General features: G+C 37.2%; 1 protein-coding gene across 2 annotated transcripts in view; it reads left to right on the top strand.

The window, feature by feature from the left end:
• Window positions 1-13,625, top strand: part of LOC139148629 (sodium leak channel NALCN-like) — a 548,532-nt gene that overhangs the window by 245,894 nt on the left and 289,013 nt on the right. For both annotated transcript variants that reach the window (XM_070720114.1, XM_070720115.1), the window contains exons 19-20: window positions 4,611-4,733; window positions 11,896-11,952. In XM_070720114.1, the coding sequence (XP_070576215.1) occupies window positions 4,611-4,733; window positions 11,896-11,952 (180 nt within the window). The remainder of the gene's footprint in view (window positions 1-4,610; window positions 4,734-11,895; window positions 11,953-13,625) is intronic.

Raw genomic sequence — 13,625 nt, 5'->3', positions numbered from 1 at the left:
TTTAATCTCCTCTGGAGATTGGTGAGAAATGCACTCCTTGGCGAGAATCAATTGAGACTGGAAATTCTCACCAAGTCTAGTGAGAATTAAAATTCTGATTCTTGCCAATGAATTGGGAGTCTTACTGATTCTCACCAATGAACGGCGAGTCTTGATGATTCTCGCCAGTGAATTTCAATTCTAACTGTACTTTGTGAAAATTTCCATTCTCACTGGTGAGAATTCGTTCTCACACTTGATTCTCGACAAGGAGTGCATTTCTCACCAATAAGAACAGATTCTCACTGATTGCGAGACAGCGTCATTTTCTCGCTCTAGTCTCACAATTTTTCCCTATAGTGATATTTACTGAACTTTCCTAATTAGAGTGATATGTTCAGAAACATCTCATCAAACTTGATGAAACTTTGTACAGATATTGATCTCACAGTGCTGTAATACAATTCATTGATACTTTGTGGTATTGTGTATAAAATGTGGTACACGTGATAATGTCAGTGTCATAATAGAATGCAAAAATGTTTGGCAGCATCCTATTGATTAATTACTAATTGACTTATTTAATGACTTTTTATAATAAGCGTTGTAGCCCACATAGGTTTTACGTTCTCACCAAAATGGAACTCATCTTAAATCACAGACCTAATTAATGAACAGGACTCTATCCCCTCCAAGACTTGTAATCAATTTTAGTTCCCATTAACAAGTGAGGACTGTGTCATCAACGATGACTTGTTTTTCATGCCACTGAAATGAGCTATCAAATATTTCCACCTTCTTCATCTATTCATGTGTCAATAAAAGTTTTTTATTTACATTACACAGCGGAGTATATCGGCCACTAGGTCACTTGTTGAAGTTACCAGTCCTGGTGACAGGTTGATATTTTCCATTAATTTTGAACACTGTGTAAAGAACCTAAACATCTGGCGAAGGGTTTTTTAGCTACTATAGACTATAGTCTATAGAAGCTATTGGGATGGGTATCCGTCCGGCGTCCGTCGTCAGTCTGTATGTATGTATGTATGTATGTATGTCCGTTTGTGAGGCGTCCGTCCACTCAAATATCTTGAGAACCGCAGTACTTACTGATTTGATATTTGTTGTGTAGATGAAAAATATAATTTTGAGAAACTATTTTTTTTAATTTTTTGATATTGTTGAAAATAGGCAAATTAATGCCAAAAAAGGCGTATTTGGTAAAAAATCTTCTTCTTCATAACCGCTGGTCAGACAGCTTTGTTATTTGGTATACAGGTCCCTAGGGACAACCCAAGTTAGATTTGTTAAAATTGTGATGAAATATGCAAATCTGTATTTTTAAGGAATTTTTTTGTCATTTTTGATCAAAATTTGACTTACATTGTATGTAATTCTTGTACTGTGTAAACCCTATCAATTCACCCAGAAAAAATAATTAATATGATTTTAAATAATTGAATTTTATTAGGAAATCATCAAAGCCAAAATAATTTTAGTGTAGAATTATCAGAAAGTTCAACTTTTTTTGACAGTTCATAGTGCAATGCTTGCCATCTTGGAGGATTAAAACATGTAAAGGCAACTTTCCTGAATCCCAACTTTGACATATTCTGAACCGTCATTTATTGTGCCCTGTATGTTATCTAAAAGAAATTGCTCAAAATAGTTTGTCATGATAGTATGGTCAGATAAATAGAGATAGAGAAAGTTCTAAGTTCCATTTATGGTTGACTTGGTAAGGATAAAATAAAATTACTTTTTGAGGAAAAAAATAGAGTGGTCAAATAAAAGAGTGGTCAAAGTGATAGGGTTTGTATGGTATAGCTGGGCTGTAAGATTCCTCATGTGCTATTTATAGCAATTATGCAATCTGTGTAAACAGTGCAATGAAAGTGTTACATGATGCTTTTGATGATCTTGAACTTCTTAAGTTTCAAACATTTGTCTCTTCAGTGTGCTTTCTCTGAGTACGTACAGTCTTAACTTATTCAACAGAACTTACTTACAATGTTAATTTGAAAGTTAAAATGTGCTTGGTTAATAAGATGAAAATACTGATCAAAAGATAAGCAGCTTAAGATTCTTTATAACCTGATAGATATGCTGTTTTTTTTATGACGAAACGTGTAATTAGAATGTAATTAACTCTCGTTTATTAGCTACTATAGACAAATATAGTCTATAGAAACTATTGGGATGTGTATCTGTCCGGCGTGCACTGTCAGTATATATGTATGTATGTATGTATGTCCGTTTGTGAGGCGTCCGTCCACTCAAATATCTTGAGAACTGCAGTACTTACTGATTTGATATTTGTTGTGTGGATAAAATATATGATTTTGAGAAACTCATTTTGTTAATTTTTTGATATTGTTGAAAATATGCAAATTAGCGCCAAAAAGGGCGTTTTTGGTAAAAAATCTTCTTCTTCATAACCGCTGGTCAGACAGCTTTGTTATTTGGTATACAGGTCCCTAGGGATAACCCAACTTAGATTTGTTAAAATTGTGATGGAATATGCAAATCTGTATTTTTACAGAATTTTTTTTCCCATTTTTGGTCAGGCCATCCTGAAATGAGCTATCAAAGATATCCACCTTCTTTCTTCATCAACATGTGTCACAAAAAGTTATTCTCTACATAACACAGCAGAGCTCTGTCAACTGTTGAGTCACTTGTTTTTTCAAAACCGCTGGTCAGACAGCTTTAATATTTGGTTTATAGGTCCCTAGGATGACCTTAAGTGAGATAATTTCGTACAGTCAGGAAATACTTAATTTTGTATCCATGTCTATAGTAGCTTCAGGGACTTTGGCCCTATGTTATTGTATTCTCTGAAAGTAGATTCTTGGGTTTTTTTAGCTCACATTTGGTTATACCAATGTGAGTTTATCGTATAGGCTGAAGTCGATGGCGTCTGTATGTATGTATGTATGTATGTATGTATGTATGTATGTATGTATGTATGTATGTATGTGTGTGTGTGTGTATGTATGTATGTATGTACAGTATGTCCGTCAACATCAAAAACACACAAACCGCTGTACGTTTCAGCTTGGTATTTGGTGTGTGGATGCATCCTGGGCTATAGATGGGATTTTGTTCAAATGAAGTCTGCATTGCCAAAATTATGCAAATGAGCTTACAAAGTGTGAAAATGGTTAAGAATAAATAACTCAAGAACCGCTTTTTTGATTGCTTTGAAAATTTGTGTGCAAGTACCTTAGGTGAACCTTATACAGTTTTATGAATATTGTGAAGATATCCTTAATTTTGTATTTTTGCTGAATATTTTGGTAATTTTTCTCATTTTCAGTAAAAATTCTTCTTCTCTGAAACCGCCAACCCAATCGCTCTCAAATTTGGGTTGTCTCTTTGCAAGGGTATTACTCTTCTAATTTGTTGAAATTATGACAAAATTGGGAAAATTACTATTTTTGAGCAATTCTATCATTTTTGGTCAAAAAATCTTAAACAGTGTTTCCTTTTTAAAACCCCTTGACAGACAGCTTTCATATTTGATACACAGACGTACAGAGATGACAATAGTTAGATATGTGAAAATTGTCCTGAAATATAAAAATTTGTATTTTTAAGACAATATTGTCATTTTTGGTCAAGAACTTTTATCTCAAAATTACTTGTTTGATAGCTTTGTAATTTGGTATAAGGTCCCTTGTTTGATAGCTTTGTAATTTGGTATAAAGTCCCGAAAGATGTTATTAGATAAATTTTCTGCTCAAAGTGTTGGGAAACCCCAAAATTCGTATCTTTTAGGTAATTTTCTCAGTTTGTGACCTTACATGACCTACACCAACCCAGGATATGTTGTGAGACAATTTTGAAGGCTGTGAACATAATTTTGTCATATTTGGTTTCAATTTGTCGGAAACTTTGATCCAGAAAACAAAGCTGAGGTGATTTTTTTCATTTTGGACCAATTTTTGCAACTTTTCTATGTAAGACATACAAGAACTGATGAGAAATTTGGATCCAGGATAATTCCAGATGTTGTAATCACTGCCCACAGTTGAAGGCATTTCACTATCTGTAACTACCTTAAGTGCTGTTTACATTAGAATGATAACACTCATGACATTAATTAAAAAATCTCCAAGGTTGTAAATGTACTTCCTGTCATTTGGTCTTATGTAATACCAAGGGTTGGAACATTTGATATTCAGGAGGGGGGTAGGGTCTAGAAGATTGATGATGTAGCATTACTTTTTTACCAGATCCCTTGTACATTTTTTGCCCACTCCCACCTTTTCTTTTTATCAAGCCTTCTCTGTTTTTTGTTGTTGACATTTGCTTATGTATTTAGGATCTGCTTCTCCCATTGCTATAGAAGTTGATATGCATGTTCCTAAAGATGACCTCCAGTACCTAAGTTGGATACCTTATTTGCTTTTGTCATTCTTGTTTTTCCTGGTTTAAATATTTCTTGAATGAACCAATTCAAACCGAATGTGAGCACATAGTGTCCTTGACGGTATTTTTAATCAAACTCATATACCTACATTCATATACAGACTGTTACTACACCAAGAAATATGATAACTTAATGCAATGTAATTGTTAACAAACCTGAATATTTTTACTTATAGTGTATTTAACTTTATTTTCAGGAATGCCAGAGAAGAAGAATTGAGAGAAAACCATCCTTATTTTGACACACCTTTACTTGCAATGGGACAGCAAAACAGACTTCGGAAGTTTTGTAAACTCATAGTGTATGCCAGATACAAAGGGTAAGTGACACAATTAAGTGTCACATCATGCTTTGTTACTATAATCTGCTGAAAATTAGTATGTACATTGTAGGGAGAGGGGGAACAGTGATCGGGAAAAATTAGCGTCTGTGATCTTGGAAGTGTCTGGAATCATTTCTTTTCAGTGTTTCAGTATATGAAGTATAAATGCATCATAGAATTTGATTTTGATATTATCACCACATTGGCCCTAGTCAGCCAAATATGCCCATGCTAGCCAATGAAAACCTCTAATTTATTCAGTTGTGGCCAACTTACCCCATATGTGGTAATATGACAGAACAATACAGTGCAAGTGTGCTCTTCTCCGGGTATTTGCATGAGGGCTTACATGTATGGTGTATTTTGTGGCTGTCAAATACTATGTTCAGATAGGAAAAAATTTGAAACGTTTCTGTGACATTATTAAATTTTGTGATTTGCAAACACAAGGATTAATAGTTTGAGTCCGTTTGTGTCCACACGTGCAAAATTAAGTCTTTGTTTTGGTGTTGAAGCCGGCTTAATGCGCCCTCTCAAATTCAAAAGATATGACAAAGCATATACTGCATTGTAACAAGATGGCTGACATAAACGATGTCGTACCATGATGGGTAATTCCATCTTTCTGTCAACAACTTCTTTGTACTCAAGTTTCAATGCCTTCGTCTTGCGGTAGCACTGATCAGCTATCTGTTTCAGGTGGAGCTGCATGTTGCCAACACATTTTTTTTCAAAGCAATATTTCTCATCAAAGATGACAAGGAAACCCCCTCATATTATATATTTTCAAAAAGCAGAGACTCTAAAGTTAAGTATGGTAGCAGTAGTCTACTCGAGGGATGAAGTATGTGTATATTTGGGCTAAAGACCTCAATTTTGATATCAATGATAAATATTAATTTAAGTCAAAAACTTGACGCTATTTTCTGAATTGTAGTATATTACTAGAAATAAGAGTACATGTAGAAAAAAACGACTATTTTATTTGGCATTATCTATCCTCACTCTAAAATGGCATGGGTCGAAAGACTAACACTCAAAAAAGTGATTAAAATCATGATTAGCAAAATTAAAATGCCTCTTATTCGAAATGTAAGAAATTTATTGCCCAACAAAATACTTAGTTGACTACAATCTATTACAGACTACAGAGCTGACGTTAGGGGTACTCACTTTGTGTTTGCTCACTCTGTGAGCACTAGTGTTTGGTACTGAGTTGCGTGGATATCCCCTCATGGCCTCACGTGATATGGGCCTGTTGCATAATCTGCAGAGATGATCATGCCTCTGAGTCTGAAAACGGTCATTGTGTAAGCCTGTCGGCATTTTCCTTGCATTTTTCTCATTTATTTTGCAAAATATCGGCGAGTACCTCAATATTTCAAGATAACCCTTTCTTCCCAATCGTTTCCTGGAGTTTCAGAGTCATATGAACGAAAATGAGTGAAAATTTTAGACAGGAAAATCGGACGTCGGCCATGTTCAATATTTACAGTACAATCAGAAGTTTATGTGGAGGAATTACCGGTAACCAACAAACACTGTTCATGATGCCCGCCCTCTAGAGGCAGACCTTCCTATATGAAGTACCACATTTGATGCTCGTGGAAAGCTTGACCACACAATGGAGCATTTAAACTTTTAGTAAATGACAAACTGAATAAGAAGGTATTCTGAAAGTGTCAAATACTGAGAAAAAATGCGCAAATATTCAAAATAAACAGGTTAACTGACTGGTCAGCTATAAAAAACAATGAAAATGTTTATGATCAAAAGTTTTTGAGATGCTCACATTTTAACAAATACAGAAATTATTTACATCATAAATATAAGACAAAACTATTTTTTCAGGGATGGGACAGGTTGGAAATGAGGGGTGAGAGATAAAGGCACTCCTATTGCTGCATGTGGATGCAGCCACACCATTTCATTTACAGCATACTTATTCACTGTGTTGTGTTCAAGTTCCATATTGTACTGACTGTCATACAAGGATAACATAAGCAAATCAAATCAAATTAGAAAAGGATCAATGCTGTTGTGTGGATTTTGCTGAACATGGTTGATTTTAATATTTCGCCCTATATATTTGGTATCCAGCAAAGGCATATTTTGATGTAAAGTCAAAATTAACACTACATTGCTGACAATATATGTTACCGTGAACTTTTTTTTATAAATTATAGCATAGTAGTACTTCGAACAGACTAACAATTATCGTAATGTCAACCCATAATTTTACATCACAAAGACTGTAATTCTGCCAATTTTTTTTGTTTTTCAGTCATTTTATAAATTTTGCACTGCACAAGATGATTGAACAAATTGCAATGTTTGAATTTGTAAACTCAAAGAATAAAAATCCTTTGGTCACAGATCAAATTATTTTTTGAAAAGAAATTTACTCTTAAACACTTTTAGCATATATTCTTTACACGGTCATGTACCGGGGTATTTCAAGGAAAATATGCCTATTAAAAACAGTAATTTCTTCACTTTCAATTTTTTTTCAATACTATGACAATTATCAGCCATGAGGTTATACAAACACAAGACCAGATAAGCGTTTTTCATCATTTCCACATGACTCTTTGGAAAATCCATTAAAAACAGTTAAAAGTGACTTGAAATGATCACTTGGTTACAGATGCCAGGTTGTGTATTTCACATGCACTCAGGTCAGTAGGGAAGTGCGTCATTACTATTTTGGACTGTTAATTCTTATTTCTGAATTATTTAACTTTTTTCCACATTGAACTATCTTTAGGCAGTTTATACTGTAGCTTAGAATTTTTTTGATTGATATATTTAATCATCTTTTGGGTTCTTTGGGTCCATATCCCACCTCATGCCCCTACATTGTCAACTATTTACCAACAACTCCATGCCAACAACCAATTACCTGACCTGGCCAAACATTAGAGAAGGTACAGCGTCATTGACGGTATTTTTGTGATTAGGTTCGATGTATCTATAATATTCGCCCAGTTACAGCGATGTATTCATTGCTTCGCTTCGATAAAAGTCTGTGTGTGCGATGTGTGATAGTGAGCGTGCATGTGTGAGTGCTTCATGAACTCTACAACGTGTGGAGCGGTCTCAGTCAGAAAAATGTAACAACTTAGCCGGCTATTGAACCACTCTTTTTTGAGAGTGGAGATTTAGCCAAGCGGTTCTCTCTGTTGCCTCTCCCCTAGGCGACTGATGCCGTATGTTGTGCGTTCGAACCTGATTGAAAACTAGCCGCATTACTTAAAGGGCTGGTGAAAAGTAAAAATGAATTTTTTATTGCTTGTATATTTTGATGAATAAAATGGTCAGAAAAAGATCTGCATTGGAATTTTTCAAAACTGCGCTCCCAGTTCCGAATAAAGGCCCTAGCGACGCCCTTGGCAATAAAGATACAAATCTTGGCAATAAAGATACAAATCTTCGGTACACTTCGGCAAATGTCGGGTATGACGTAATTTACAGCACATTGACCGCCGGCGATGTATTCACGTCAGTTCTTTTGTGTGCATTCTCGAAATCCATCGTAAAAAGCTGTGACAGCGCCCACGGTCCCTCCACGCGTTGTGTCGCTGTGCATCGTTCTCAGTCAGTATCAAAATTGTTTCAATGGCCAAAGGATGAAGATCTGGCCAGAAAATGAACCAAATTTGTGAAAGCAAAGCGGGTTAATTTTACTCCTGTAGCCAAGCGCTGGCTCTGCATGGCAGCCGGGGCTTTGTGTTACCGGCGTTATACGGGGAGGCCGTAATAACAGGTATTTTATACAAAGGCACAGACTTATTCTACCTGCAACTTAAAACTGATAGTGATTTGTAGCTCATTCTTTGCTATTTTTCATAGTATTTGGTAGCCGGTATCAGACAGTTCGTGTTTGTATCGGCTACATAGACGATCTGCCGTTTAATACACCCTGCCATGCAGAGCTAGCCAGGCGCGTACACGTACATGTACTTCGCTACACACACATCTCTGACGATTGTTTTCACGGAATACGATCATGAATCCTCCAGAAGACAAGCCGTAATTTATAAGATTATCAATAAAACTAGTGATTGGCTAGACTATTTTGGTGGTGTAGTTCTACCCCACGAGTTCTACCTAACCGAAGATGTCGAACGACTCAGACTACTGCAGTGCTTGCTTTCCAAGCATTTCTATGTGGCCTAACCATGTGTTGCGCAATCGATCGTCTGATGTACGTAGGGGTGATTAAATATCATACCGTTCACACTTGACGGTGTATTCAGTGTAGAAGTTAGAACAACAACAGACCTAAGCTTACGTTGCCGAAGAAATAATTCTGTGAAAAATATCAGAAATTTACAATTGAATTTAAAAACGTGTGCGGTACAACGATTCATTGAAAAAACGTATGTGCCGTTGGCTTGTGTAGCTCAGCACTGCGTGACCTTTGACAGTCGGTCAATCAACGTTTACAGATCGATGGGAATAATATAAAGTGAGATACTGAGTCATGATTATGGAGAACACAATTTTCCACGTCTTATATGGGCTCTGAATCTCACGTCAAAACCATGTCAAAGATTAGAAGTTTTCAGGCGTACATGATTCGAAAACACCGCAGCTCGCGCACTGTCTTGAAACAGATCATACAATGATACACAGATACATGATACACAACTTTCCACAGGTTTCTAGCTATTTCGGCACTTGTAGGTTTTAGCCCAAATTGTTTCGGCCGGTAATGTTCACAACCCCGGTTTTTTCGGCGATGACAGCCTAGCCTTTTCGGCCTTTATCAGCGGCGCAGCCCATATCGTTTTGTCAGGACTGACATGGAAGACAGTACGATAATACCACGGCACGGTGGTACCAGAAGAGTTCTACCTCCATGGATAATACAGACAGTGCGAGTGAGCGTTTTGTCAGTAGGACTAACATAACAGTGGAGCCAGCGAGCGTTTTGTCAGTATGACTGACACAATTTGATAGAGACCTACAGCTGCCATGTACAGCCCAAAATCTAGCTGTTGTTCGTCCTCTAACGCTGTCTTGGTCGCGCTACTCGACAGAAGTCGCCATCGTGTTCCATACATGTACAGATAGGCTGCGCTTAAAGTGACGTCACACTTCCGGGTTTGATTTTTTCACAAGAAAATGTGACTAAGCTTCGGAAAACGCATTTTTTCGCCGGAAAATGTGCACTTAAACCATTTTTCCGCAGTAAATTTTTTGCTTGTGCCTTTCCATGTATTATTTAACGAGTGTAAATCACATTTTCAGCGATTTCATTTTTACTCTTCACCAGCCCTTTAATTCTCTTTCGCTAATTGCATCACACCTCGGTTCTGACTGGACAGTGTGTTGTTAGCTCATATTTGGTTTTATATATAAATACCAAAAAGAGCTTATATGATGACTGTATGTCTATATATTTGTGGGTATGTGCGGATGTATGTCCGTCACACACAAAAGCTCCCATACTGCCAAAGCTACCATCTCAGTATTTGGTGTACAGGTAGATGTAGGGGTTGAGATGTGAATTTGTTCAAATGAACATATCAGTGTCAAAAATGTGCAAATGAGGTAAGAAAAAGGGAAATTCTGCATGTGTGCAGGAGTTACATGCCAGTAAGAAACAGGCAAACTCCACTTATCTTGAGTCATTTCCTGTCATTGTTTATGAACTGTTACATATTAACAGAACTGCTTAAACCATAGACAGTAGAGGGGAGGAAGACCGTCAGTAGAGGGGAGTTGTTTATGAACTGTTACATATTAACAGAACTGCCCAAACCATAGACAGTAGAGGGGAGGAAGACTGTCAGCAGAGGGGAGGAAGACCGTCTATGGTCAAACTAAGCGGGGCTAGCTGCCTTTCAGCTATGCATGTTGCTAAAGTTGACCTCCAGTACCTAAAATTTCAGACCTTAATTACTTTTGTCATTCTTGTTTTTCTGGTTTAAATATTTCTTGTTGTTTTTCTGGTTCTACTGTGCAGAAAGCATTGTCATAACATCAACGTAGAATTTTCCTGCGCTGAACAGATAGAAACAACATTTATTGTTGATTTTTGTTAACCCATACTGGTATGTACCAATTCTGATCAAATTTGAGCGACACCGTATAATTGCGGCATTTTTTACTTGTTTAATGGGTCAAAGGCTAGTGTACTTGTTGAAAAGTTCTCATGCTTACGCTGCAATCTTGGAAACCTGATTTATTGTCCTATAAAATGCAGTAGTCTAGTATATCAACTTTCACTGTGGTTAGTACGATACACATGCATACTATTTTTAAGTCTTGCCATCTGTGTCTCGAACTTCCATTTCTATTGCCCTTGTAAATGGTATATACTGTGAATAGTATTGCAGCAAGTGTATTGATTAACTAATAAAGCACACCCAGTGATGGTATACCACGAGATTTATGCATGAGCGATAGTGAGTGCATATATGAAGTGAACTGGTCAAAATCGAGTGGTATACCAACACTGGGTGTGATATATTGCTATTATATCATAACAGCCAGTATTTTGAAATTCATGCATTGAAAGTCAAAAAACAGATTTTTGCTAAAACTGACAGCTCGTTCGCGAGCCAGCCGTGGTATATCATGAATATACCACAGGTCTTTTTGTGTCTGGCCCAATCAGATCACCGTATTTGCGCCATCATGTATACTGGCATGATATAATATATAGTGAAGGTGGCAAGCAGGAGACCTACATAGACAATTTGGTATGCTTTCACTAGCCAGATATGGAACCTGCACTTGCCCTGTTGCAGCGCTTGTGAAGTGAGTTATGGTTCAGAAAGCCATGAGCACAGGCGGTATTACTATGAAACTGAAATTTAGCAATTCCCATGTTTCTGCTACAGGATTGCAATTGTGTACCTGAAATCAGAATGGTTGCCACAGCTAAAAAGTGTATACTGTTAAAGTGTCAGACTTAGTTTCTAAATGACTGTGAGCAGGCTGAGACAGCCAATGTCATTGTAAGTAGTCTGTGATAACCAATTACAAAATGACTCAGTGGCAACTGTATCCAAACCACAACCTCATGTAATAGTGATATCTCAAACCCAACCAATCTCCTCTCTCTTTGGACTATGATAAAGGATTCTGTGTTTATTTTGAAGTATTCATTGGTTTTTAAATATCTGTTGAATTTTAATATTTGTAGAGTCATCAAAGATTCCCTGACAGGAATGGAAAAGAAGAGACGGTACCAAGAATTACAGTAAGTCATCAGAAATTAATATGTCATGGTGCAACTTCTGAATTATTTTGCAACTTCTTCATTGGTCATCATTACATGGTCTCTATAATAAAAGTTCACACAAACCTAACTACCAGTACTCTTACAAAGTAATTAGTTGTTGACTTGCAAATGGTTGAAAATGTCATCATGGTGTTTTATCACCTATTTTGAAAACCAGCTTCAGCTGCACTTTTCATTGTGCTGCAAAGTGTGCAACAATGTTGCATAAATTTTAACATTTTTTAGCTCACATTTGGTATATGTATATATAGCAAAGAGAGCTTAATATGTGGTAAGTTGTTGGCTTCTGTATATCTTTGTGTGTGTAAGTATTTGTGTATGGATGTATGTCTGTCCATATCAAAGACTCCATAACAGCAGCACCTAACATCTTAGTATTTGGTGTGTAGGTGCACCCAGGGGTGGAGATTGTGAATTTGTCAAAGAGGAGGCATCATGGGCCGATGTCTCTAGCAGTGGACGAACGATCTCGAGATGGCGAGTTCAAACCCTGGCTATAGTGTCATGCCGTTGAGCAAAAAAGGAACTTTATTCGTCATTGCTTCTTCCCACCAAGGAGTGATGGGTACATGTTAGGACAGTGGTTTTAATGTGTGGGTTTAGCCCTGCTGCGCTGATTGGCTGCATGTATGAGCTGTTGATTGCTCCCCAGGGAGTTGAGTAGTATCAAATTAGGTCCAGTGACCAGGGCTAATATGTAATTGTAAAGCGCCTTGAGCACAATTTGTGGCTTTGTGCGGTATATAAGAACCAGTGTTTTCATTAGAAGCCGGCAGCCGGCGAAATTGTACGTGTGTGACAGCACTTTCGCTGGCTGTAATTTTGGGAAAATATTATAAAATGGCACAAACTTTTGTTAATACTTCACAAATTATGACCATCGACTGAGTGACAAAAGTACATGACATTTGGGCTTGGCGCGACAAACGAGCCAAAAAATGGATGAACGTGTACACGTGTAGTACGCCAGGCTCCGTACACATAGTGTACAACTTGGGCTATGTATACATACAACGTCTTTTTATGCGAGGTCGGACAAGGTCAGTGTACTGTTCTAATATATCTTATATCATTGGGTGAAAGTACGCCTGTCCTCTGTAAGCGGCAATATCATTGGGTATATTTTCCCTGACCTCATTAATATATTGCTACGAGTCAAAACAATGGCGACCGGCCGTAGGAAAGCGTGCAGCAGTCAGCGATCACTTTTTGATGTGGGAATGAGCCAATGAAGTGCAGCTGATGAAGGTGTCAATATAATTAGTCCCCACGGACACCGTCCAGGGGGACTTATAGGTTTGGTCATGTCTGTGCATGCATCCTTGCGTGTGTCTGTCCATCCGTCCGTCTGTTCACGCAGATATCTCAGAGACGCCCAGAGTGATTTCATTCAAACTTGGTACAAGGATTACCATCTATGCAATACATATGCACGTTGATTTGTTTACCAATCCCATCCAATATGGCCGTCTGGCAGCCATTTTGTTTCCTGTATTTGATGTCGGTGCGTATGTTCATGCAAATTTCTCACTGATGCTAGGAGCGATTCCATTCAAACTTGGTACATATAATACTTTATATGTTATACATATGCACATTGATTTTTGTTTTGATCCAGTCTAAAATGGCTG

Source organism: Ptychodera flava, chromosome 13 (assembly GCF_041260155.1).
Source record: "Ptychodera flava strain L36383 chromosome 13, AS_Pfla_20210202, whole genome shotgun sequence".
Lineage (NCBI taxonomy): Eukaryota > Metazoa > Hemichordata > Enteropneusta > Ptychoderidae > Ptychodera > Ptychodera flava.
The sequence above is the reverse complement of the archived record's forward strand: the minus strand, read 5'-3'. Positions and strand labels throughout refer to the sequence as shown.